General features: G+C 48.7%; 1 protein-coding gene across 3 annotated transcripts in view; it reads right to left on the reverse strand.

The window, feature by feature from the left end:
• Positions 1-7,373: 7,373 nt before the first annotated feature.
• CNGA3 (cyclic nucleotide gated channel subunit alpha 3) overlaps positions 7,374-23,933 on the reverse strand; it is a 49,927-nt gene continuing 33,367 nt past the window's right edge. For 2 of the 3 annotated variants that reach the window (XM_047781498.1, XM_047781496.1), the window contains 4 exons: positions 16,683-16,751; positions 15,574-15,681; positions 13,889-13,995; positions 7,374-9,128 (listed from right to left, as the gene is read on the reverse strand). In XM_047781498.1, coding sequence (XP_047637454.1) covers positions 7,714-9,128; positions 13,889-13,995; positions 15,574-15,681; positions 16,683-16,751 — 1,699 coding nt within the window. In that variant the 3' untranslated portion in view covers positions 7,374-7,713. The remainder of the gene's footprint in view (positions 9,129-13,888; positions 13,996-15,573; positions 15,682-16,682; positions 16,752-23,933) is intronic. The other variant, XM_047781497.1, reaches the window with a different exon arrangement.

Below are 23,933 nucleotides of genomic sequence, written 5' to 3' on the forward strand. Positions count from 1 at the left end.
GTAAAACGTAAATGGTAGAATCTAGGTGGTGAGTATATTGTTGTTCAGCCATACAATGAATTCTATTTTGCTATATGTTTGAAAATTTTCAAAATTTTCAAAATATAATATAAAATTTTCAAAATATAATATAATTTTCTGGGAGATTGACACCCAGAACCCAGACCTTGAAATGGTCCATTGAAATACCTGAATATCTTCCACACTGAACTAGCAATTCTCATTGGGTTGGATATAGAAAACATGATCACAGTAATAAGTAATCATTAGCTTTCTTCTGTCCCAACCATTGGCTTATCTAGTGAACTTCAACATCGTGGACAAGTCCAGATCAAAGATGGAGGTCCAGTGTCCTAGTGTAGTTTCAGGGCTCAGGTTCAGAACACAGTCTTACCTTGTTCTTCATCCTCACTCTCATCCTGGCCCTCATCATCAAACTCAGTGTTATGTTCACCCTCATTTTCGATTTGACCTTCACCCCCAGTGTGACCTTCATGCTTACTCTCATCCTGACCCTCATTCTCACATTGACTTCTACCCTCAACCTCAGTCTCAGCTTTATGCTCACCTAGACCCATCAACTTCATTTATTTACCCTGATATCCTCTCAACTTCACTTTCAACCTTCTCCTGACCCCAACTTTCACTTTCGCCATCATGTTCAAATAAATGAACAAATCTAGATCCAAGATCCAGGTCTCACAGCTCTGTTAAGATCTGAGGTGCAGCTCTACCATCTATGATCATGTCTTGGTCCACATCTGAGGTTAGAGGTCCAGGTCCATGATATGTGTTCCATGATCTGCCAAGGCAAGATCAGATCTTGGTCTAGAACTAGGTTACAGGTCTAATGTCAGGTCCAAGGTCCAGGTCAAATACATGTCCAGCTCCAGGTCAGCAGGGCTGGTCAAGGTAAATATTCATTACCAAAGTATAGAGGAACAGTTCAGCCACAGAGCCCTGAGGACTTTATGCAGGCCCAAAGTCCAAGTTCAGTATTCAAGTCTAGATCTAAGGTCCAGGTCCATGGCTATGACCAAGGTCAGGTCTAGGTCCAAATGTGAGGTTAAACCAAAGGTCTACATTCAAGTTTAGAAGTCCCGTTCTATATTCTAAGTTCTCTGTCCAAGGAATAATAATATCAAACACAAGTTCCATGTCAAACTCATGTCTAAGTCCCAGGTTCAATGCTCAAGGGCAGATCAAGTTTCAGGATGAATTTCCAGGTCTAATGTCATGCCTAGGTCTAGGACTCAGATCTAGGGTCCAGGTTTAAGGACAATGTATCAAGATACATATCTGTAACTAAAGATCAGATTTAAGGTCATATTCAAGGTTAAGGACAAATTCAAGCACACAGCTGAGGTATGGTGTCTGATTTCAGATCCAAGCCCATGTACAAAGACAGGGTCAATAGCCAAAGCCTATGACCAGGTTGACATCTGATTACAGTCCAAAAATCAGGTCAAGGTCTAGGTCTGAGTTCTGGCTTCAAGTCCAGGTTTAAGATTCAGGTGCAAAGTCTAAAGTTTACTTCCAATGTTCAAGTTCAGGGTTTGGTTCAAGGCCCATGACTATTTTTGAGATCTGAGACTCATATCCAAGGTTGAGGTACCAAAGTGTAGGTCAGATTTGAGAGGCTGAGGGGAGACTAGCCAAGATGGCAGAGTGGAAAAATCCTGAGCTCATTTCCTCTCAGGAGCTCACTATAATCACAACTATTTGCACTGATGAAAAAGACTAAAACCTATCAGAAATGATCTTTTACAACTAAAGACATAGGAAGGAAGCACAACTAGACAGGAGAGGTGGACTCGAGATATAATCAAACCCTATATTGGTGGGCAACCCACACACTGGAAAATAATTATATTGCAGAGGTTCTCCCACAGGAGTGAGAGTTCTGAGCCCTAACTAAGGCTCCCTAGCCTGGGCGTCCTGAACCAGGAAGAGGAGTTCCCAGAGCATTTAGCTTTGAAAGCCAGCAGGGCTTAATTTCAGGAGCCCTAAAGGACTGGACAGAATAGAGACTTCATTCTTTCTTTCTCTCCTTCCTTCTTTCTTGGCCACACCTTCAGCATATGGAAGTTCCTGGGCTAGGGATTGAATCAGAGCTGCAGCTGAGTCCCATACCACAGCCATGGCAACACCAGAGCTGAGCCTCATCTGTGCCCTATGCCGAAGCTTGGGGCAATGTGAGATCCTTAAAGCACCAAGGGAAGTCAGGGATGGAACAAACCCGCATCCTCACATCCTTAACCTGCAGAACCACAAGGGCTCTGAACTCCGAGACTTCAGTCTTAAAAGCTGCATACAAAACCTCTCACCTACGCCAGGACCCTGGGCAGAAGCAGTATTTGATAGGAGCCTGAGCCAGACCTACTTGCTGGTCTTGGAGAGTCTCCTGGAGAGGAGGGGTGAGTCGTTCAGCTGTGGCTTACCTGGGCGTCGTAGACACTGGCAGCAATGCTTGGGAGCATTCAACCAGGTGAACACACCTGATAGCTGCCATCTTAGCTAGTTGACCTCAGGGCCTGGCGCCATCCAACCATCTCATTCAACCGCCTATAGGCGCCAGTGTTGGGAAGCCTCAAGCATAGTCCTACCCACTAACAGACTGGCCGCCTAAAGACTTTCCCAGCCCACAGCTGCCTCTAGACACGCCCCTAGAAACGGCCCTGCCTACCAGAGGGCCCAGACCCAGCTCCACCCACTAGTGGGTGGCACCGGCCCCTCCCTTCAGAAAGCCTGCTCTAGCCTCTGCACCAACCTCACCCACCTGGGGCAGACACCAGACGCCAGAAACCCACAATCTAGGCTCCAAAAGCCACTTGCTTTTCTTTGCAGAGAAGAGGCTGCAGAGCTGAGAAGCCCCCCGGAGTGCTCCTTCTGCTTTTTCAGATTCCCTGTCTTGCACCAGAGCCCTCTGCAAACCATCTGTGCCCCAGCGGCGCTATGCAAACCCCATGAGCCTGGCAATTGCATGTCATTTTAAAAAACTTTTCTGGAGGGCTCTGGGAGTGTTGCTGGGCTTCAGGAGTGGTTCTCAGAGGCTTCCCCCGCTCGACGGTGTTTGTGTGCAGTTGAGCAAGAGGCCAACATCCAGCGGGGGGGGGAGTGAGGGTGGGGGTGGGTGGGCAAGTGTTGCTCAGGTTGCTCGCGCGTGATCTTGGAAGGCAGGCTGGACCCGGGGTGCAAAGTGGAATGCTCTTGTTTAAGACCAAGATGGCAGGATGTTTCTCGTTTTAAATAGAAAGGAGAGGGGTGCCCCCGCACTCTTATAACTGCAGGCTACAAGTGTGTCCATAGATTCTGGTATTTAGGGTATTTTCTTTTGTGTATTAAAACAATGCTGCACTAAACATTTGTGCAAGTCTCTGGGTACACAAATGTGAAAGCTATCCTATAATATGGAGCCAGAATTAGGGTTGCTAGGCAACAGGGATCAACTTTACTAGACAGAGTCACACCCTGAACTTCAGAGAAGCATTTTTCTTCCCCCTTTTACTGATCATGAATTGCATTTCTCCTCTTCCTCAGGGTCTCCAGACCCAGAGAAGGAAGCTGCCTTGGCTTCTATTTGATAGAAACATGGCAGGAGAGTCTGAGAGGAACACGTTTGCCTGATGAAGTTACAAGAGATTCCTGGCCCTCCTTAATGTTGGGAGTTGGTAGCCTCAGATGTCTGAGGGCCAGGGCTTCGGGGGGATGGAGCAGGTCTCTCCCATATTGAATCAGTTGAGTTAAATATTTTCAGATGATCTTTATACTGGTTACTGCCAAGGTATCTTTTGTTTAGCCCTGCATGGTTCCTTGAGGTCTGGCTACTTTGGGGCTTTCTAAGCTTGAGGCACTGGAAGCTTCGCCAGCTTGGGTTCCCCAGAGCCAAAGCTCCAGTCTGCTCCTCTGAGGTCCTACCACCTCCCCCTGCCCCCCAACAGTCCCGCCAGGGAACCTGCATCAGTCATAACTTGAGTGGTGCCCACCAACGTTTTCTTCCTTTCTTCTCAGAGACTGAGACACACACACACACACCCTGACCTCCTTGAGCTTATAGTCCCACCAAAAGCACAAAGGATGAGCTGTCGCCCAGCATGGATCCCCATGGCTGAACCCAATGCAGTGGGCCAGCCTCCAATGCCCAGCACGATGGCTGGAAGCCCACAAACTCTGTCTCAGCTTCCAAGACAGTGAATAGGAGTCCAGAAAACCACCTGAGACTCAACTCCCAACAGTCTTGGCAGCTGGAGGCTAATGACATGACATTGTATTCATGTACCCCTGTAGGAAAATAAGGTGATGTTCTCCTTTTCTTTTTTTTTTCTTTTTTTTCTTTTTGTCTTTTTACCTTTTCTTGAGCCGCTCCTGCGGCATATGGAGGTTCCCAGGCTAGGGGTCTAATTGGAGCTGTAGCGGCTGGCCTACACCAGAGCCACAGCAACACGGGATCCGAGCTGTGTCTGCAACCCACACCACAGCTCACGGCAATGCCAGATCCTTAACCCACTGAGCAAGGCCAGGTATTGAACCCGCAACCCCATGGTTCCTAGTCGGATTTGTTAACCACTGTGCCATGATGGGAACTCCTCCTTTTCTTTTCTTTTTTGTCTTTACTGCTGCACCTGCAGCCTATGGAAATTTCCAGGCTAGAGGTGGAATTGGAGCTGTAGCTGCCAGCCTACACCACAGCCACAGCAACAGCAACACGGGATCTGAGCTGCATCTGCGACTTAAACCGCAGCTCACGGCAACGCCAGATCTTTAACCCACTGAGTGATGCCAGGGATCGAATCCACAATCCTCATGGACACTGTGTCGGTTTCTTAACCTGGGTTCCCGCTGAGCCACAATGGGAACTCCAAGGCGATGTCTTCTGCACCCATGAGGTTGAACGGAACATCCCCGTTATACTGTGTTATTTAAAATTTCATTCACAATACCTCTGGGAGGTGGGCAATATCGCTCCCATTTTTCAGGAGAGGAAGGCGAGGTCTAGTGAGGTTAAAGAACTCACTCAAGGAGTTCCCAACGTGGCTCAGTGGTTAACGAATCTGACTAGGAACCATGAGGTTGCGGGTTCAATACCTGGCCTTGCTCAGTGGGTTAAGGATCTGGCGTTGCCGTGAGCTGTGGTTTAAGTCGCAGATGCAGCTCGGATCCCGTGTTGCTGTGGCTCTGGTGTAGGCCAGCCGCTACAGCTCCGATTAGACCCCTAGCCCGGGAACCTCCATATGCCGAGGGAGCGGCCCTAGAAGAGGCAAAAAGGCAAAAAGGCAAAACAAACAAACAAACAAACAAAAAACTCACTCAAGTGGCAGGGTTGTGACTTGAACCAGGGCAGTCCTGACTCCCTGAAGCTCTCATTCTAACTTACCATCCCAACTCCTTGAACAGAAACTTTAGGAAAAGCTGGGGAAATGCTTACCCAGCTTCCTGTGGATTCATGCCTTCCTGAACTGCCTGAACACCCCCATGGCGACCCTAGACAAATGATGCCAGGAAATTTAGCATTCGTCGTCGTCTTCTTTTTTTTTTTTGTGTGTGTGTGTGTGTGTGCTTTTTAGGGCCTCATGGCATACAGAAGTTCCCAGGCTAGGGGTGGAATTGAAGCTGTAGCTGCAGGCCTACACCACAGCTATGGCAACGTGGGATCCGAGCTGTGTCTATGACTTACACCATAGCTCATGGCAATGCCGGATCCTTAACCCACTGAGTGAGGCCAGGGATCGAACCTGCAACCTCATGGTTCCTAGTCGGGTTCGTTAACTACTGAGCCACAAGAGAACTCCTGGAATGCACTTCTTATAACCCCTGAATGCTTTGAATTATTCGCTCTGATAAGGGTTGCATTTTCTTACCTGCTTTTGTACACATTTCCTCACATGGAGCGTGTCCTGTCCTGTTCTTTGTGGGGGAAGCAAGAGTTATTGCCCTAAACACAGACCCCAGGACTGAATCTTTCCTTATGACAAAATATGAAGCAGGAGTCATTCAGTATTTTTAAAATCCATGTCTCTATTTCTCCTGTGCAAACACGAACATAGGCATAATTAATAATTAAGGCTTTTTAAAACATATGCATTTTGATAACACATTGCTAGCTACATTTTTGCCAATGGTACAAGCTTGGAGCACACCTTCCTTTAAAAGGCCTTTTAAATTCATTTTTTTTAAAAAGCTAAAATGGTCAAATGAGCCATTTGAGACCCATGTAAATCCAAAATGCATACTTGAAAATCCAGCACCTTTTGTCCAAACTACATGAGGGCCCAGTTATGTAGCATATAGATGATAACATCAGACCACAGAGGCCAAAGTTGCCAAAGCAAATGGGGCATCTTGTCCGAGAAGAGGGAAGAAGAAGAGGAAGATAAGAGAAAGAAGGAAGAAGGGGAGACAGAGACAAAGACAGAAGCAGAGAGACTGAAGAAAAGTGCAGGAAAACCTGCGTGTATGGCTTCTCTGCATCAGGAGAGTGACTTGTCTCGGAGTTATTTACAATGTGTATTAAGGAAAGGATGGGCCGTTAAGGTAATAATTCACAATCACAGAACCCAAATCTATAGCTAGATTCTAAAATGAAATGTTAATGGAATTCTATTTACAGGATTAAACAAAAAGAGCTAGTTCTCCACTCAGTACATTTTTGGCTAGCTAAGGGCTTCGCCCCAGGAGGTAATAACCCAGGATTGAGAGGCTTCCTCTTCCGGGGTGGAGGAGCAGCCTGCAAAGTTATGGCCCCAAAGTCCTCACACTCAGCTTGTTTGAGGACCCCATTCTGACCCCAAACTGAGAGGCTCTGCTCTCAACAGAGCATGCTGCCCCAGAGCCCCGACTCAAGGACCAGGAGGGAGGCTGCCTTTGAGTCCAGGTGGTGATTTAGGTGGTGTCTCTTTCCCTAATGGATGCTCTTTTCTATGAATCAGGTTCCAGTTCCCCAGGGGTTGGATGGCTGGGAGCCTGCGTTTGCTTCTCAGACTTGAAGTAACATCAGCTGGGGCGACCTGGCTTCAACCCTGTTGTTTGTCAGAGTGCCACCAAAGGCCAGGGTTGCTAGGATCCCAGAGAGCACAGGAGGAGATACCAGAGTCAGAAACATGCCCCAAACTGTCTCATGCATCAAACTTGATGTCCATGAATATTTGGGGTCTATTACATCTCCCTCATCAGAAAGAAGGTGGCGGGTTCAGGGGCGGAAGGGGGTGGGTGACTAAATAATCTTCCATTTACAAAAAAAGTATAAGTTCAGGGAGTTCTCTGATGGCGCCATGGATTAAGGATCCAGCATCATCACCCCAGTGGCTTGGGTCACTGCTGTGGCGAGGGTTCAATTCCTAGCCTGGGAAATTCCACATGCCACGGGTGTGGCAAAAACCAAAAAAAGTTCAAAAGTCTAAATATTCATGGATAAAAAAATAAGAGTTCTGTGCTCACACTTTCATACTCTTGCATTGGGGACATCTCACACTGTACAAAGGCCCCCCCGCCCGCAGCATCTCACATGGAGCTCACAGCAGCCTGCCACTTAACTGGGGACTTAACGAGGTCCCTTTTCTAGATGAGGAAACTGAGGATCTCTCCCAAGGCCCCAGGGCTTGCAAAGGGTAAGGAAATCTGGAATTCAACCCCAGCCAAATCCAGCACCATGGAGCCGGGGCCACACAGCATCACGAGGACGGCTGACTCTGGGAAGCCGGAGACAGAGCTGCATTTTCACTGCTGTTTGGTCTCCGTTTGGGGCTCGTCCCCCTGCACATCCCCAGGCACATCCCCTTCAGGCGGAAGGCTGATCTTCACCTGGCTTTCCAGCTGGCTGAGCCGCTGCTTGACTTTCATCTGGGTGGCGTTGTACTCAGCCAGGAGCCTCGCAAACCGGGTCTGCAGGGTGTCCAGGGAGGTCTCCAGGTGCTCCACCTTCTCCTCAAGGTCCTTGGGGTCCGCCCCGGCCTTGGCCAGCTCCTCGTCGATGAGGTTGTCCTTCATCAGGATCTGCCGCCCCTTCTCCTCTAGCGCCTTCTTGGCCTCTGGGTATTCAGTGAGCGCCTCCATCAAGTCGTCCTTGGAGAGGCAGAAGAGGTCCGAGTACCCAATGCTCCTGATGTTGGCCGTCCTGCGGTTCCCCGACTTGCTGCCCTTGATGTTCAAGATGCTGATCTCCCCAAAGTAACTGCCATCACTGAGCACCACGAACTGGGTGATCCCGTCCTCGGCCACCACGGCCAGCTTGCCCTCCTTGATGATGTACATCTCCCGCCCGATGTCCCCCTTCTTGCAGATGTAGTCCCCAGGGCTGAACACAGCAGGCCGCAGCTTCAGCACCAGCTCCACCAGCAGCCCTGCCTCACAGTCCTGGAAGATACGGACCTTCCGGAGCGTGTCCAGGTGCACGTTGATGGCGATCTCTGCTTTCAGCTTGTCCGGGAGGCTCTTGAGCACCTCCTTCTCATCCACCGTCTTCTTGTTGGCCCACAGGTAGTCGAACCACCGGATCACCCGCGTCTCCAGGTCCTTGGTCACCTTGCGGAACTGCATGTACTGCTTGATGGAGTCGATCTTGGCCTGGAACTCAGCCCGTGAGGCATTCATGTTCGAGATCATCGAGCCCACGTTGCCCACAATGGTGGCAAAAATCAGGACGCCCACCAGGAAGTCTACGACCACAAAGAGATACTCCTCATCTTTGACGGGGGGTGGGGTCTCGCCGATGGTGGTCAGGGTCAAGGTGGACCAATAGAGACTGTAGATGTACTTCCTGGAGAGGCGTCCATACTCCGGGATGGATATGTTTGGGTAGACCCAGGAATCTGTCCCAAAACCAATGAACTTGGAGATGGCAAAGTAGATGCAGGCGTTCCAGTGGATGATGATGAGGATATACAAGACCAGGTTCCCAATTCGGAACATGTTGGGGTAGTTGGTCCTCGTCTCCGTGCGGTCGAAGAATTCAAAGAGCCGGGCCAACTTCAGTAGGCGGTTGAACCTCAGTTCTGGGTAGTTCATGCCCATCTTGAAAAAAGCCAGGTCCGTGGGGACCAGGGACAATGTATCCAGCTTGAAGTGCACAGTCTTCCTGTAGTGCTTCCACAGCCGGTCGGCATCCGTGACCATCAAGCCTTGCTCCAGGAAGCCTAACGAAGAAGACAGATCATGTGGGCATCAAAGAGGTTGCTTTTGCATGACCATGGTCCACAGAAAGGTATTCTACCTTGGACTACACAAGATGCAGTTGTACATATATAATAGAAACAATTTCAAAAACCACACTTACCATTACTACGGAAAATGTATGCTGATATTTTCTAGTCAAAGATCTATTTTTTTTTTTTTTAATGGCTGCACCCATGGCATATGGAAGTTCCTGGGCCAGGGATTGAATCCAGGCTACAGCTGTCACCTACACTGCAACTGCAGCAATGCCGGATCCTTTAACCCACTGCGCCAGGCTGGGGATTGAACTTGTGCCTCTGCGGTGACCCGAGCTGCTACCATCGGATTCTTAACCCACTGCACCAGAGTAGGATACTCCTGATCTAGTTTATTTCATTCAATTAAAAATACGGATCAGGAGTTCCCATCATGGCTCAGTGGTTAACGAAACTGACTAGCATCCATGAGGACGCAGGTTTGATCCCTGGCTTTGCTTGGTGGGTGGGTTAAGGATCTGGCATTGCCATGAACTGTGGTGTGGGTCACAGATGTGCCTCAGGTCCCAAGTTGCTGTGGCTGTGGTGTAGGCCTGCAGCTGTAGCTCCGATTTGACCCCTAGCTTGGGAACCTCCATATGCCGCCAGTGTGGCCCAAAAGACAAAAACAAACAAACAAACAAACAAAAAAAACCCCCAAAAAACAAAAATACAGATCGGTTGGGTAAATTTGAATGTGGATTGGGCATCTGATGGTAATGAGGAATGATTGTTAAATTTTAAGAGATATACGGAAGTTATGTTTAAAAAAATGGGCCCCGGAGTTCCCGTCGTGGCGCAGTGGTTACCGAATCCGACTAGGAACCATGAGGTTGCGGGTTCGGTCCCTGCCCTTGCTCAGTGGGTTAACGATCTGGCGTTGCCGTGGGCTGTGGTGTAGGTTGAAGACGCGGCTCGGATCCCATGTTGCTGTGGCTGTGGCATAGGCCGGTGGCTACAGCTCCGATTGGACCCCTAGCCTGGGAACCTCCATATGCCACGGGAGCGGCCCAAAGAAATAGCAAAAAAAAAAAAAAAAAAAGACAAAAAAAAATGGGCCCCTAGTCAAAGCTACATGCTAATAGGTTACTGTATGAGATTTGCCTTAAAAACCTCCATCCAAGGGAGTTCCCTGGTGGCCTAGTGGTTAAGGATTTGGAATTGTCACTTCTGTGGCTCAGGTTTGATCCCTAACCCAGGAACTTCTGCATGCTGCAGGCACCACCAAACAAAGAAACAAAAACCCCTCCATCCAAGAACAGGCTTGGGAGGATAAATGAAACAAGATTGGCAAAATGTTGATAGCTGTTGGGGCTGGGTGAGGGTACATGGGAATTCTTTTTTTTTGTTGTTTTCGTTTTTGTTTTTCAGGGCCACACCCACAGCATATGGAGGTTCCCAGGCTAAGAGTCCAATCCGAGCTACAGCTCCTAGCCTACACCACAGCCATAACAACACTGGATCCTAGAGCTGCATCTGCAACCTATACCACAGCTCAAGGCCAGATCCTTAACCCACTGAACAAGGGCAGGGATCGAACCCACAACCTCATGGTTCCTAGTCAGATGTGCTTCTGCTGCACCACGATGGGAACTCCTACATGGGAATTCTTAATGCTACCACCTGTTCTGTGTAAGTCTGAAAATATTAATAATAAAATATTTAAAAACAATTGTCATGGCTTAGCAAATTGACTTTATCAGTCACTAACAGGGCACCACCAATTTTTTTTTTTTTTTCCATCTCTTCTAGGGCCGCACTCACGGCATACAGAGGTTCCCAGGCCAGGGGTCTAATTGGAGCTGTAGCCATTGGTCTACACCACAGCCACAGCAAAGTGGGATCCAAGCCACGTCTGCAACCTGCACCACAGCTCACGGCAACGCCAGATCCTTAACCCATTGAGCAAGGCCAGGGATCAAACCCACAACCTCATCCTTCCTAGTCAGATTCGTTAACCACAGTGCCACGACGGGAACTCCACCACCAGTCTTTTTAAAACATTGCTGAGGAGCACAGGCGTTCTTTTTCCTGGCTGCACATTACTGTCACCTAAGTGGCTTTTAAAACATATGAAGCCTGGGAGTTCCCATCCTGGCTCAATGGAAACAAATCTGACTAGTATCCATGAGCATTCGGGTTCGATCCCTGGCCTCTCTTGGTGGGTTGAGCATCCAGCATTGGCATGAGCTGTGGTATAGGTCTCAGATGTGTCTCGGATCTGGCATGACTGTGGCTGTGGTATAGGCTGGCGGCTACAGTTCCAAATCGAGCCCTAGCCTAGGAACCTCCATATGTTGCGGATGTGGCCCTAAAAAGAAAGAAACAAACAAAACTTATGAAGCCTGGGTCCCAACCCCTGGAACTCAGCCTGGTCTGGAGATGAGCTGGTCCGTGGGTGTCCTGAGGCATTCTTACTGGTGAAATCAATCAAATAGGCCACATCCTCTTCTTTTCTCTTTCTTTCTCTTCTTCTTCTCTTCTTTCGTTTTTCTTTCTCTCTCTCCTTCCCTCCCTCCCTTCCTTCCTCCCTCTTTCATTTTCAAACATGCACAAGAATAGACCAACATAATGAATGCTTTTTAGACTTGGGTAGCATCAGAACCACCCTGAGGGCTCTGTAAGATGCAGCACCAGATCCGACCCCAGAGGTTGGTCCCGTGGCACTGGAGCACGTCTAACAACTTTCAGGTGATGCTGCTGGTCCAGGGCCACACTTTCAAGGCCAGATAGAGGTAGGACTGCTTCCTCTGTGAAGAGCAAACATCCAGTCTGCGGTCACATGTTAAGGACTCCCTGGTTCCTGGCCCCCTTTCTCTATTTCATTCTTTGGTTACAGTCGTGTTTATGGGGTGCCTGGATCCTTACGTGGCACTCCTGTGCTTGGGACTCCCCATTACTTCCTTAACTATCTTCTCTCAAGTCTGACGATTTTGTCACTTGGAACATGATCCATGCCCTTTTGGTGTCTGTGCCCACCAGCCCCACTCTCCTCTGGCTTCCTGCTGAATCTGAGGTTGCCAAGGACAGTACCAAGCACAAAAAGGGGTGAGATCAATGTCTGAGTGAGAGCAGCCTGTCCCTGAAGCCTGACTGAGACAGGGAGTCCCCTCAATGAGTTGGTCACCCACCAAGCTCTGGCATCTCCATAGGCCGACCAGGGAGCCATGTGACCATGCATCTGTGTTCTTGAGATTGTCTAAGTTATGGGCACTAACCTGGAAGCAGAAGGGGTGCCGTCTGACCTGCTGGGGGGTCACGGTGGACTTTGGGCCAGCCACCTCGTATCATTTCTAAAGCAGTGTGATGGAGGTAATAGTGTCCACACTTCTTGTCTCTGTGGCAGTATTTTTTGTTTGTTTGTTTTTTGTTTTTTGGCAGCACCCACAGCGCCCAAATGTTCCTGGGCCAGGAACTGAACTCAAGCCACAGCAGGGTCAACATGGAATCCTTAACCTCTAGGCCCCCAGGAACTCTGTCATGCAGCAGTTCCGACGAGAAAACAGGATGTGTCTGGAAAACTTTGCTTGTCATGAAGCTACCTGAGGTTTTTCTGTGACCCAGTGGTCCACAACCATGGCACCATTTTAGCTTAAAAACCTTGGAAATGACAAGCAGGGCCTTTACCAGCTTATGCGATGTCTCTGTGAAATTAGAAAAATGGAGTTCCCGTCATGGTGCAGCAGAAACAAATCTGACTAGGAACCATGAGGTTTTGAGTTCGATCCCTGGCCCCGCTCAGTGGGTTAAGGATCTGGCGTTGCCGTGAGCTGTGGTGTAGGTCACAGACGCGACTCAGATCTGGTGTTGCTGTGGCTCTGGCGTAGGCTGGAGGCTACAACTCTAATTAGACCCCTAGCCTGGGAACCTCCATATGCTGCAGGTGCAGCCCTAAAAAGCAAAAGAAAAAAAGAAGAGGCCTGATGAGAAATTCAGGCCAGGCTTTACTGGGACTCCTGATCCAGCAGGAAGGAGCAAAAGCAAGTAGCAGGTGCTCATGTCTTGAGAATGGGGGAAGCTGGTCTCTTAAATGGGATGAGGGTGGGGGTGGATTGGTGGGTTGGGCTGGAGAACTGGCTTAGATAGTCTGTGCATGCTTGCATTTTTGGTCCCTTATAGGTTCTTTGTATTCTGTTGCTCAAGGAGACATTTGCCGGGGTGCCAGAGCGGGCACTCTGGTGAGGGTCCCGGGTCCTGGCCCATCTTAATCTGAAGGATTCATCAACTGCCTGGGCCCTGTTTCCGATTTTAGTTCTCTCTATACCACAACTCTTCCTCTAAAAGCCACAGGGTAGGAGTCCCCATTGTGCCTCAGCAGTAACAAACCCAACTAGTATCCGTGAGGACGTGGATTCGATCCCCGGCCTTGCTCAGTGGGTTAAGGATCTGATGTTGCCGTGAACCGTGGTATAAGTTGCAGATGTGGCTCGATCTGGTGTTGCTGTGGCTGTGTTGTAGGCCGGTGGCTGCAGCTTTGATTTGACCCATAGCCTTTGAACCTCACTATGCCACAGGTATGGCCCTAAAAAAAAAAAAAAAAAAAAAGCCACAGGGTAACATGTCCTGGTAACTCTGACTGTCCAAGAAGAGGCACTCCAAGGGCTCCCGTCCTAGATCTCCCTGAGCCTTCCCTGTGGCCCCCAGGTCCCCTCCTTCCCATGCTGTGGGGTCTGCCAGCTGGCCCAGAGAAGGCCTGACACACTCACCTGTCCGGGCTCGGACTAGCAAATCCAAGCCGTAGAGGATGTCTGCTGAGTAGTCCAGGACCAGCCAAAGCATCAGGTGCTCAGACTGAAGCTCATCGAAACAGGCCCTAAACCAGTGTGAGAAGGAGGACAGATGGGCCTGGGGCAGGGGCTCATGAGGGCAGCAGCTCTCTGCTACAAACCCTGGCTGGTCAGTCCAACCCACTAACAGCCCTGCCTGCAGGGTTGCACCCCCACGTCAGCACCCCAGGCTCTGATGAGGAGCCTTAGGCTCCCAGAAACTTTTCTGTCCCAAGGTCACAGAGCTCCTAAGAAGAGCTAGGATTGACCCCAAAGAGTGGGCCCTGTTGTCTCAGCAGAAAGTGACAAGACCCCCCAACCCCCAGGGAAGGGCAGCTTTTCCAGGCCCAGTGGTAGAGTCAGAGAAAGGGCTGAGGACTCGCCCTTTCTGGGGAAAAATGCCAACAAAGATACAGTCGTTTCTGAGAGATCAGCAATGGAAGGAGCCACATCTACCCCACAGAGGACAGCTCGTTCTCCACCCCCGTCCTAAAGGTGAGCTTGGGACACCCTGAGGCCCCTCCTTCGCCCTCACAAGAGCTCAGCCTGCACCCTGGACCAGCAGCCAACTTGGAAATCCCAAGCCCACTACCAACAGAGACCCTCTGTCCTGCAGGTCTGCTCAGGAATGGCGCCCTTCCCTTCCCCTGAGAGGAGCAGCAACTCCTCCCTGCATCTTCCTTCTGCAACCCAATTAAGAAGGCTCCATGGGAGTTCCTGCTGTGGTGCAAGGGGACTGGTGGAGTCTTGGGAGCACTGAAATGCAGGTTCGATCCTTGGCTTGGTGCAGTGGGCTGAAGGTCTGTCATTGCCACAGCTGTAACTTGGGTCACAACTGCGGCTTGGATCTGATCCCTGGCCCAGGAACTCCATATGCCGAAAGGTGGTCAAAAAGGAAAAAAAAAAAAGAAGGCTCCTGGGTGCCAGGACTTACTTTCTTTCTTTCTTTCTTTCTCTCTCTCTCTCTTTCCTTCTCTCTCTCTCTTTCCTTCCTTCCTTCCTTTCTTTCTCTCTCTCTCCTTCCTTCCTTCCTTTTTCTTTCTTTCTTTCTTTCTTTCTTTCTTTCTTTCTTTCTTTCTTTCTTTCTTTCTTTCTTTCTTTCTTTCTTTCTCTTTCTTTCTTTCTTTCTTTCTTTCTTTCTTTCTTTCTTTCTTTCTTTCTTTCTTTCTTTCTTTCTTTCTTTCTTTCTTTCTTTCTTTCTTTCTTTCCTTCCTTCCTTCTTTCCTTCTTTCTTTCTCTCTCTCTTTCTTCTTTCCTTCCTTCCTTTCTTCCTTTCTTCCGGCAGTACCCTCAGCATATGAAAGTTCCTAGGCCAGAGATTGACTCTAAGCCACAGCTGTGACCTTCGCCTGATTCTTTAACCCACTGCTCCAGACTGGGGATCAAACCTATGCCTCTGTATCGACTTGAGCCACTGCAGGCAGATTCTTAAGCCACTGTGCCACAGCAGGAACTCCCCAGGACCCTTGTTTTGATCTCAAACACAGGCCCCACCAGTGCCTCAGGGAACCCTGGTGGGCCTCTTTTAGGCCCTCCTGGAAGACAGGGACACTGAGGCACATACAGCTGGCTGGTGGCCGGTCCAGCTGCCTCTCTCAGGTGGAGGCCTCGGCCCACACTCCCACCTGCACACAAGCAGACACCAGTTGTAGAAGACTGGCACGGCGATGACAGTGAGCCAGTGGTAGTACAGGTTGCTGGACGGGTCCACCACGATGGTTTCCTTCTTCTTTCTGGAAACACCGACACACAAAGAGCACAGTGTGTTGTTGGATGACCACAGCTTTGCAGGGGCTTAGAGACACCAGGGCCACAGCAGGCCAAAGCTGAAGAGACGGGACAGGGTCCTGTCGGGCCTAGGGGGTCACGTGGGTGTATGGGTGCCCCCACACAGGCTGGGAGCAAAGGAGACTCAGAGGTCTTTCCTCCCAGCTCAGCTGCCCAGGAAGCCGAAGTGGACTATGAAACCATGGTGATGACACAGGTGATCCACACCCTGCAGGATGCTGGTGAAGAAGAAGGAGTTTGGTGATGTTGGAATTCCCTTGGAGAGCTTTGTGGAAATGCTGACACTCAGGCCCGCCCAGACCCCCTCTGGGGCTGGAGCCTGGAAATGCGCTAAATGCACATTTAGTCACCACCCCAGGTGGTTTTGAGGCAGCTCCTCTCTAGACTGAACTTGGGAGCCCCTGGCCCTCCCCTTGTGGGAGGGGGAGCTCTCCAGCTTGCTAAGGGCATCTGTGCCGATGTGCTTAAGACTCATTTGCAATGAGTACCAGGATCCTGCCTCTCCACCCAAATCTGCTACCGGGGAACCTTGGAAGTAGCGTCTGACAGCACTGAATGGGAGAAATAGCTTAGGAGGCTTTCTGGTTTCATTTTCAGGATTTTCGGAGGATTCGAATTTATAGGCTGTGCTGGAGGCGGGGGATGGAGCAGGCTCCCAACTGTTCCTCGGAAGCCGCAGACAACCCTGCCTACCCGTCCCCACCCCACCCTGTGGGTTCGCCCCCGCTGGGGCTCCCACACTCGCCCTGCGGAAGCATCTTCATACCATCTCAGGAGGCCTGATCCTCTCCTGACACCAACTCCTTTTCTGCAGCCCTAAGCAGCCCCGCTCCTGGGCTGACACTAAGTCCTCATGGCATCGCTCTCCTTCCTCGGAGGGGGTGGGGACCGGGCCTACTGTGTCCGGGGAACCCCCTCTTTGGAGGCGGTTTCTCTCAATACTTACTCCTCTTTTTTGGGGTTTTCCTTTTTGTCTTCTTCCTTTTTCTCTTTCTCCTCCTTTTTCGCCTTGTCACTGGACGACACAGTGTAACATTCAGCAATTTTTCACACACCAAGGTCACTACCATGGGGAGAGGGTAGGCCGCTCTGACACGGGGGAGGGGGCGTGGTGCAGGAAACAGATCTTTCCACCACACTGGGATGAAACGAGATCACTGATTTCATTAATAATAATAATGATATTATTATTATTCCTGAAGAGTGAAGTAAACCACCTCCACCAAAGTATCTGTATTATACATAGAAAGGTACACAGGGATTCAGGCTAATATGCCATGATTTCTGTCCTGTTTTCATAAGCCCTTAGGAAGTCTCAAGCAGCTTAAGATAGACAGCTGCTGGCCTATGCCACGGCCACGTTGCAGCCACACCACAGCCACAGCCACACCACAGCCACAGCCACAGCCACGCCAGATCTCAGCAGCCTCTGCAACCTGAGCACAGCTTACCGCAACGCGGGATCCTTGACTCCCTGAACAAGACCAGGGATCAAACCTGTGTCCTCACAGACACTATGTAAGGTTCTCAGCCTGCTGAGCCACAATGGGAACTCTGAGACTGGAAACGTTTTGAGGCAAATAAATGGGAAAATAAACCCCAATCCACACCTTTAGGACAGCAAAGTCACTGGCAGTTTTGGGAGTCACATGTGAAGCTCTTTGTTCTGCGGCCTTTCCATTGTTCTGGAATGAAATTAACACTTGGCCCTTGGTGAGAAGACTGGGGGACAGAAAGAAAGCGAGACCATCAGGCAGAGGTGTGGGGTATAGGGGCAAATCTTTTTGTCATCTGAGGCAAATGAGCCACACTCAGATGCTTCTAGATTTTGCTGGATGTGATGCTGTGGGTGGGACCGCAGCCCTCTGTCTGCATCTGCGGGAAGGTCCTGCGAGGGCAAGTGTCACCTCAATACACATCTTTCCTCTGCTTCCTCTTCTTGTTTTTTTTGGCTGCACCCATGGCATGTGCTGTGGCTGAACCCACGCCAAGCAGTGTCTATGCCAGATCCTTAACCCACCGAGCCACAGGAGAACTCCTGCTTCCTCCTCTTTATTGCATGTCTTATGGGCTGGACCTGGTTACAATGGTAACCTATTCATAGTTATGGTAGTTTTGCAAGGCAGGCAACAGCTGAGAAACAAGGTGGAAGGTAAAAGACCCTGCAGACCTCAAGTCTTCCCGTCCCCAGTCACCTTCAGGCCCTTCTAATTCCCCTGTTCTATGTCCTGGAGGAAGGAAGGTTGAGAAATAAGTGTCTGCTAATTAAATATTGGTCATAAAAGGATCAATACACTTTACACAGCACTTCATCAGGAAATAATCAGAGATGTGTGCAAACACATACAGAAAAATAATTACCATCATTATTTCTAATAGTCCAAAAGCGTAAGTAATCTCATCACATGACAGAGGAGTTTCAACAATCATGGAATTCTACGAGGCCTTTTTTTTTTTTGGCTTTTTTAGGGCTGCTTCCATGGCATATGGAAGTTCCCAGGCTAGGGGTCCAATTAGAGCCACAGCTGCCAGCCTACACCACAGCCACAGCAACCTAAGACCCGAGCCTCATCTGCGACCTACACCACAGCTCACAGCAATGCCGGATCCTTAACCCACTGATTGAGGCCAGGTATCAAACCCGCATCCTCATGGATCCTGGTTGGGTCCATTAACCACTGAGCCATGAAGGGAACTCCTACGAGGCCACTTATAATGATGTTGTGGCAGAATATTCAGTGATGGGATAAAGTTCCTCATATTGTGCTAAATTTAAAAAATAGACTACAAAATATTTTATAATAGCTGTATTCATTTTCTATGGCTTCCAGAACCAATTACCACACATTTCATGGCTTCGAATGGCCCAAATGTATTATCTTGCAGATCTGCAGGTCAGAGGTCTGGCGGGGTCTCAGGGACATCAAGTCGAGGCATGGGCAGGGCTGTGATCCTTCCTGAAGATGCTAGGGGAGAGTCTGTACCCTGCTCTTTTGCGTCTTTCTGATTTTTCTTTTTTTGGCTGCCCTGAGGCATATGGAGTTCCCAGGCCAGGGATCAGATCTGGACCACAGTTCTGACCTACACTGTAGCTGCAACAACACCGGATCCTTTAACCCACTGCTCCGGGTGGTGCTGCAGAGATGCTGCCATCCCATTGCACCACAGAGGGAACTCCTGTTTCCTGCTTATTTGGATGGTTGGCAAAATTCAGTTCTCTGAAATTATTGGGCCAATATCTTCATTTCTTGCTGGCTGTAAGCTGAGGACATTCCCAGCTTTTAGGGGCTGCTGCATCCTTGGTTCCTGATGGCCTTTCCCCATCTTCAAAGCCAGCAATGGCAGGCTGAGTCCTCAAGACATCATCTCTCTGATTTTCTGCTGCTGGGAAAGGTTCTCCACTTTTAAGGATGTATGTGACTAGAATTGGGCCCACCCTGATGATTCAGGCTAATCTCCCATCTCAAGGTCCTTCAGCTTTATCACATGGGCCAAGTTCCTTTTGCAGTGTAAGGTAACATAGTCACAGGATGTGGGGATTAGGACATGGATGCTGCCACCAGGAGCCATTATTCTACGTAGTACAGTCGACATTGGTCCTCAATGATGGACATCGTCTCTTATGCAAAAAGACCTCATCCCTATTCCAAGATCCCCCAGCCTCATTCCATTACAGCATCGATGCAAAGTACCAAATTATCATCTGAGTCTCATTAGCTCAGAAGTCCCGAATCTCATCATCTAAATCAGATGCAGGCGGACTCTGGGGGTGCATCATCCTAGGGCATGAGTCCCCACTGCCTGTGAAACTCTAGAAGCAAATCTTCTGCTCCAAAAACACCAGGCAGGGGAAGAAGTGGGATAACACATGTAGATATTCTAGTTAACCAAGGGAGGAGATAGAAAGACAAAAGGAGTAACTGGTTCCAAGCAGTTTTGATATCCAGCCGGCAATCAGCACTATCCTCAAGGCAGGACAATGATGCCCTGAAGTTCATGGCTTTGGCTGCCCAAGGCATCCTTCCTTTTTCCTAAAAGGAAGCATCTGTTGGTTTGTAGCTGAGTAGTTTTATCAGCCTGCTTCCCATAAATAGAACTTAGGGGTCCAACAGTCTTCCTTCATTTGTACTATTTTTGTCTTTCAGGTCCAATCTGGCAGTGTTTCTGCTGGTATAAATCTTCCAGAACTTCATGAATCATGTATACTAGAGGACCACTCAGCTGGCCAGGAGGATCATCCACTGATATTTCTGGAAATCTCTATTTTTGGCTTCTGCTGAGATGGCTAAGAGTAGCCATGCATCCCACCCTCCATTTCTTCAGAGGGTCTTTTATGTGACTGAATATTTGGAACTTTTTATCTTTCTAAGTTATTAGCTAAGGTGCACACTCATCTTTTTTCCAAAGGCATGCTTTCCTGACAGTGAGTTCTTTTTTTTTTTTTTTTTTCGTCTTTTTGCCTTTTCTAGGGCCGCTCCTGCAGCATATGGAGGTTCCCAGGCTAGGGGTCTAATCGGAGCTGTTGCTTCTGACCTACACCACAGCCACAGCAACATGGGATCCAAGCCGCGTCTGCGACCCACACCACAGCTCACAGCAATGCCGGATCCTTAACCCACTGAGCAAGGGCCAGGGATTGAACCCATAACCTCATGGTTCCTAGTTGGATTCGTTAACCATTGAGCCACGACGGGAACTCCTGACAGTGAGTTCTTAAAACTTACTATCTTTTGCCACTTGAGCAGGCGAGAATTTCCCAAATCATTAAGTCTTGTTTCCTTTTAACAGTTCTGCCCTTAATCTCTCTCCTTCCTCTCCGGTTTTATCATAAGCAGCAAGAATAAACCAGGCTGCACCTTCAATACCTTTGTTTGGAAATGTCCTCAGCTAAATATACGAGCTCATTGTATACAAGTTCTGCTTCCTGCATATTTGGGAGACATAACCCTGCTAAGCCTTGAGCCACAATATAAGAATCCCCTTTCCTTCAGTTTCCAGTAATCTCTTCCTCACTTCTGTATAAGCCCGCACCAGCAGCATCCCTAAGGTCCAGATTTCTATGAAGTCTGTTTCAACCATTTAGGTATTAGTTATGTAGGCAGTTTGAATTTTCTCTGTAATGCTCACCATTTCCTTCTGAACACTCACCGGTAGCGTCTTTAACATCACATTTCTTTTAACAACCTATTCAAAGGCTTTAAAAAAAAAAAGGTCTCCTTAAAATTCTTTGAGATCTGGCCTGATGTTCAATTCCAAGGCCATTTCTGCATGTTAGGCATTTGTTACAGTAGCACCCTACCTCTGGGACTGAAAGCTGTGTTATTAGTTTCCTACACCTGCTGTAACAAACAACCACAAATGTAGTACCTTGGAACAACCCAGATTTCTTATCTTACTCAAATCCTGGGGATCGGAAATCTGGTATGATCTGACTGGATGGAAATCAGGTTGTCAAAAGGCTGTGTTCCTTTCTGGAGGCTCTGGGGTTGCCGGTAGAATTCAGTTCCTTGAAGTTTCCGGCCAAGGTTGCTGTTTCCTGCTGGCTATAGGTGGAGGGCTATTCCTGGCTCTGGGGCGGGGACTGCAGCATCCAAGGCTCATCCCAGCCCCTACCCTGCTTCCTCCATCTTCAAAGCCAGCAATGACTCTCAGGGTTTCTCTCATACCTCGAATCTCCTCACCTCCTTTCATTTCATATCTCTGACTTGCTCTCCCTTCCGTTTCTGCTTTTTTTTTTCTTTTCCTTTTTGGTCTTTTTAGGGCCACACCAGCAGCATATGGAAGTTCCCAGGCTAGGGGTTGAGTCAGACCTACAGCTGCCAGCAACAGCAACACCAGATCTGAGTTGCTTCTGCAACCCACACCACAGCTCATGGCAATGCTGGATCCTTAACCAATTGAGTGAGGCCAGGGATGGAGCCTGCATCCTCATCGATACTAGTCAGGTTCATTACCACTGAGCCATGACAGGAACTCCCCACTTCTGCTTTTAAGAACTCATGGGACTACGCTGGGCCCACCTGGATAATCCAGGCTACTCTCTCCAGCTGAATGTCCTTCAACTTAATCATATTTTCAAAGTCTCCTCTGCCTTGTAAGGTAACCTCCTCATGGGTTCCAGAGATTAGGATGAAAACGTCTTTGATGGCATTGTGGGCATGAAATTATTCTGGTTACCACGCTAGGCAATATTTACTGATTGTTTACTATGTACCAGGCACTGCTGTAAGCACTTGATGCATATTAGAACAGTTAGTCTTAACACAACTCTGTAAGCAAGACACCAATTATAATCCTTGTTTTACAAGTCAGGGAAACTTATACACAGAGAGGTCAGGTAGTTTGCCCAAGGTCAAAGCTCTTAGGCGGCTGAGTTGGAATACAAATGCTATTAAGTATATTAAATATATTGCATCTATCTATCTATCTTTCCAGTATATATGCCTAGAGAAAACTTGGAGGGAAATTTGCCAACACATGAGGAGGGACTGTCTCTAATAATGGGGTTCAACTGTTAACATAAAGTGTTCTTTTTGTGGGTGTATTCCCATGGGTGCTTTTCTGTGTTTTCAAAGTTGTTGACAATGAGCATATTAATACACTGAGTAAGAACAAAAAGTTATCAGAATCGTTGAATAAGAAATCCTCTGTTCTCTTGAATCTCCTGCTCTGCCACTAAGTCTTAATGTCAAAACACCAGCAGAGGGCGCTGCCCACAAGCTTATCAGGCACACTTGGCCCTGCTGGGAGTTGAATTAGACCAGGCTCTGCCACCCTTGGTCAGGATTTGTGTCCCCAGGCTACAAGCCTTGGCCTTTCCTCTGTCTATCAACATACTGAAGGCCTAACAATGACCCTGCGCCATCCAACTGCGTCCTGGAGTCCACCCAGCTCTGCCCCAGCGGACCTACACAGACCTGAGAAACAGATGCTGGTTTTGCCTGGGAGAGTTTGATTGGGAGAAAGAAATTATTTGAGTCACACAGGACTGAGTGAAAATGCTAGAAATGTGGTGGGGAAATGGGGGAGGGTGTCCATACTTTTGTGTCTTTGTGCTAGGTGGCCCCCTTTGGGGATAGTCCCAAATTTTGTGCGTGTGTGTGGCGGGGGGGCGGGGGGGGGCACTTGCAGCATATGGAAGTTCCTGGGCCAGGGATTGAATCCGAGCCCCAGCTGAGACCCGCCCCAGATGCAGCAACACAAGATACTTAACCCATTGGGCCACAGGGGAACTCCCAGTCCTCAATTTTGTCCATCAGCCCTTGGCTGCAGCTGGGCCCAGGATATGAGCCCATCTGAAAAGATTTTCAAGAGCCTGATGGAGCCCATGCCATCCACCTCATCCCTGACCACATCCCAGCTCTGGGATAAAGAAGCCTGGAGACCCACCCACAGAACTTCTGTCCATGACTTCTGGGGCCCTGACCCTTTGTCTGTCTGACTCCAGGACTCAACACCAGTTTCCAAGGTGTTTAATGCCAGCTTTGCCTTTAAATCAAACATGTATCACAGATGTAGCTATCATTTCACAGATTACATCATTTCATTTTTTTGACTATTGGCATTTAGGTTTCTGGATTTGATGTCCAAATTCATGTGAATGGGAGTTCCCATCATGGTACAGCAGAAATGAATCCAACTAGGAACCATGAGATTGCGAGTTAGATCCCTGGCTTTGCTCAGTGGGTTAAGGATCTGGCATTGCCGTGAGCTGGGGTGTAGGTTGCAGATGTGGCTTGGATCTGGCATTGCTATGGCTGCGGCATAGGCCGGCAGCAACAGTTCCAATTCGACCCCTAACCTGGGAACCTCCATGTGCCACGGGTGTGGGCCCAAAAAGACAAAAGACAAAAGACAAAAAAAAAAAAGAAAATTCATGTGAACAAATGCAGCTAAGAGGGAAGGGTGGGACAGGGATGGACTGGGAGTGTGGGATTAACAGATGCAAACTAGTATGTATTGGGTAGATAAACAACAAGGTCCTACTGTGTAGCACAGGGAACTATCTTCAATTTCCTGTGACTAAACCATAATGGAAAAGAATATGAAAAAGAATATATAACTGACTCACCAGAAAGCAACAGCACATTGTACATCACCTATAATTTTAAAAAATTTAAAAAGCAAAAATACCCCAAAATGCAACCAACGTTCATAGACACAACAAGTTCTGTCCGAAGAACAAAGAGTCATAACA

This window comes from Phacochoerus africanus, chromosome 5 (genome assembly GCF_016906955.1).
Source record: "Phacochoerus africanus isolate WHEZ1 chromosome 5, ROS_Pafr_v1, whole genome shotgun sequence".
NCBI lineage: Eukaryota > Metazoa > Chordata > Mammalia > Artiodactyla > Suidae > Phacochoerus > Phacochoerus africanus.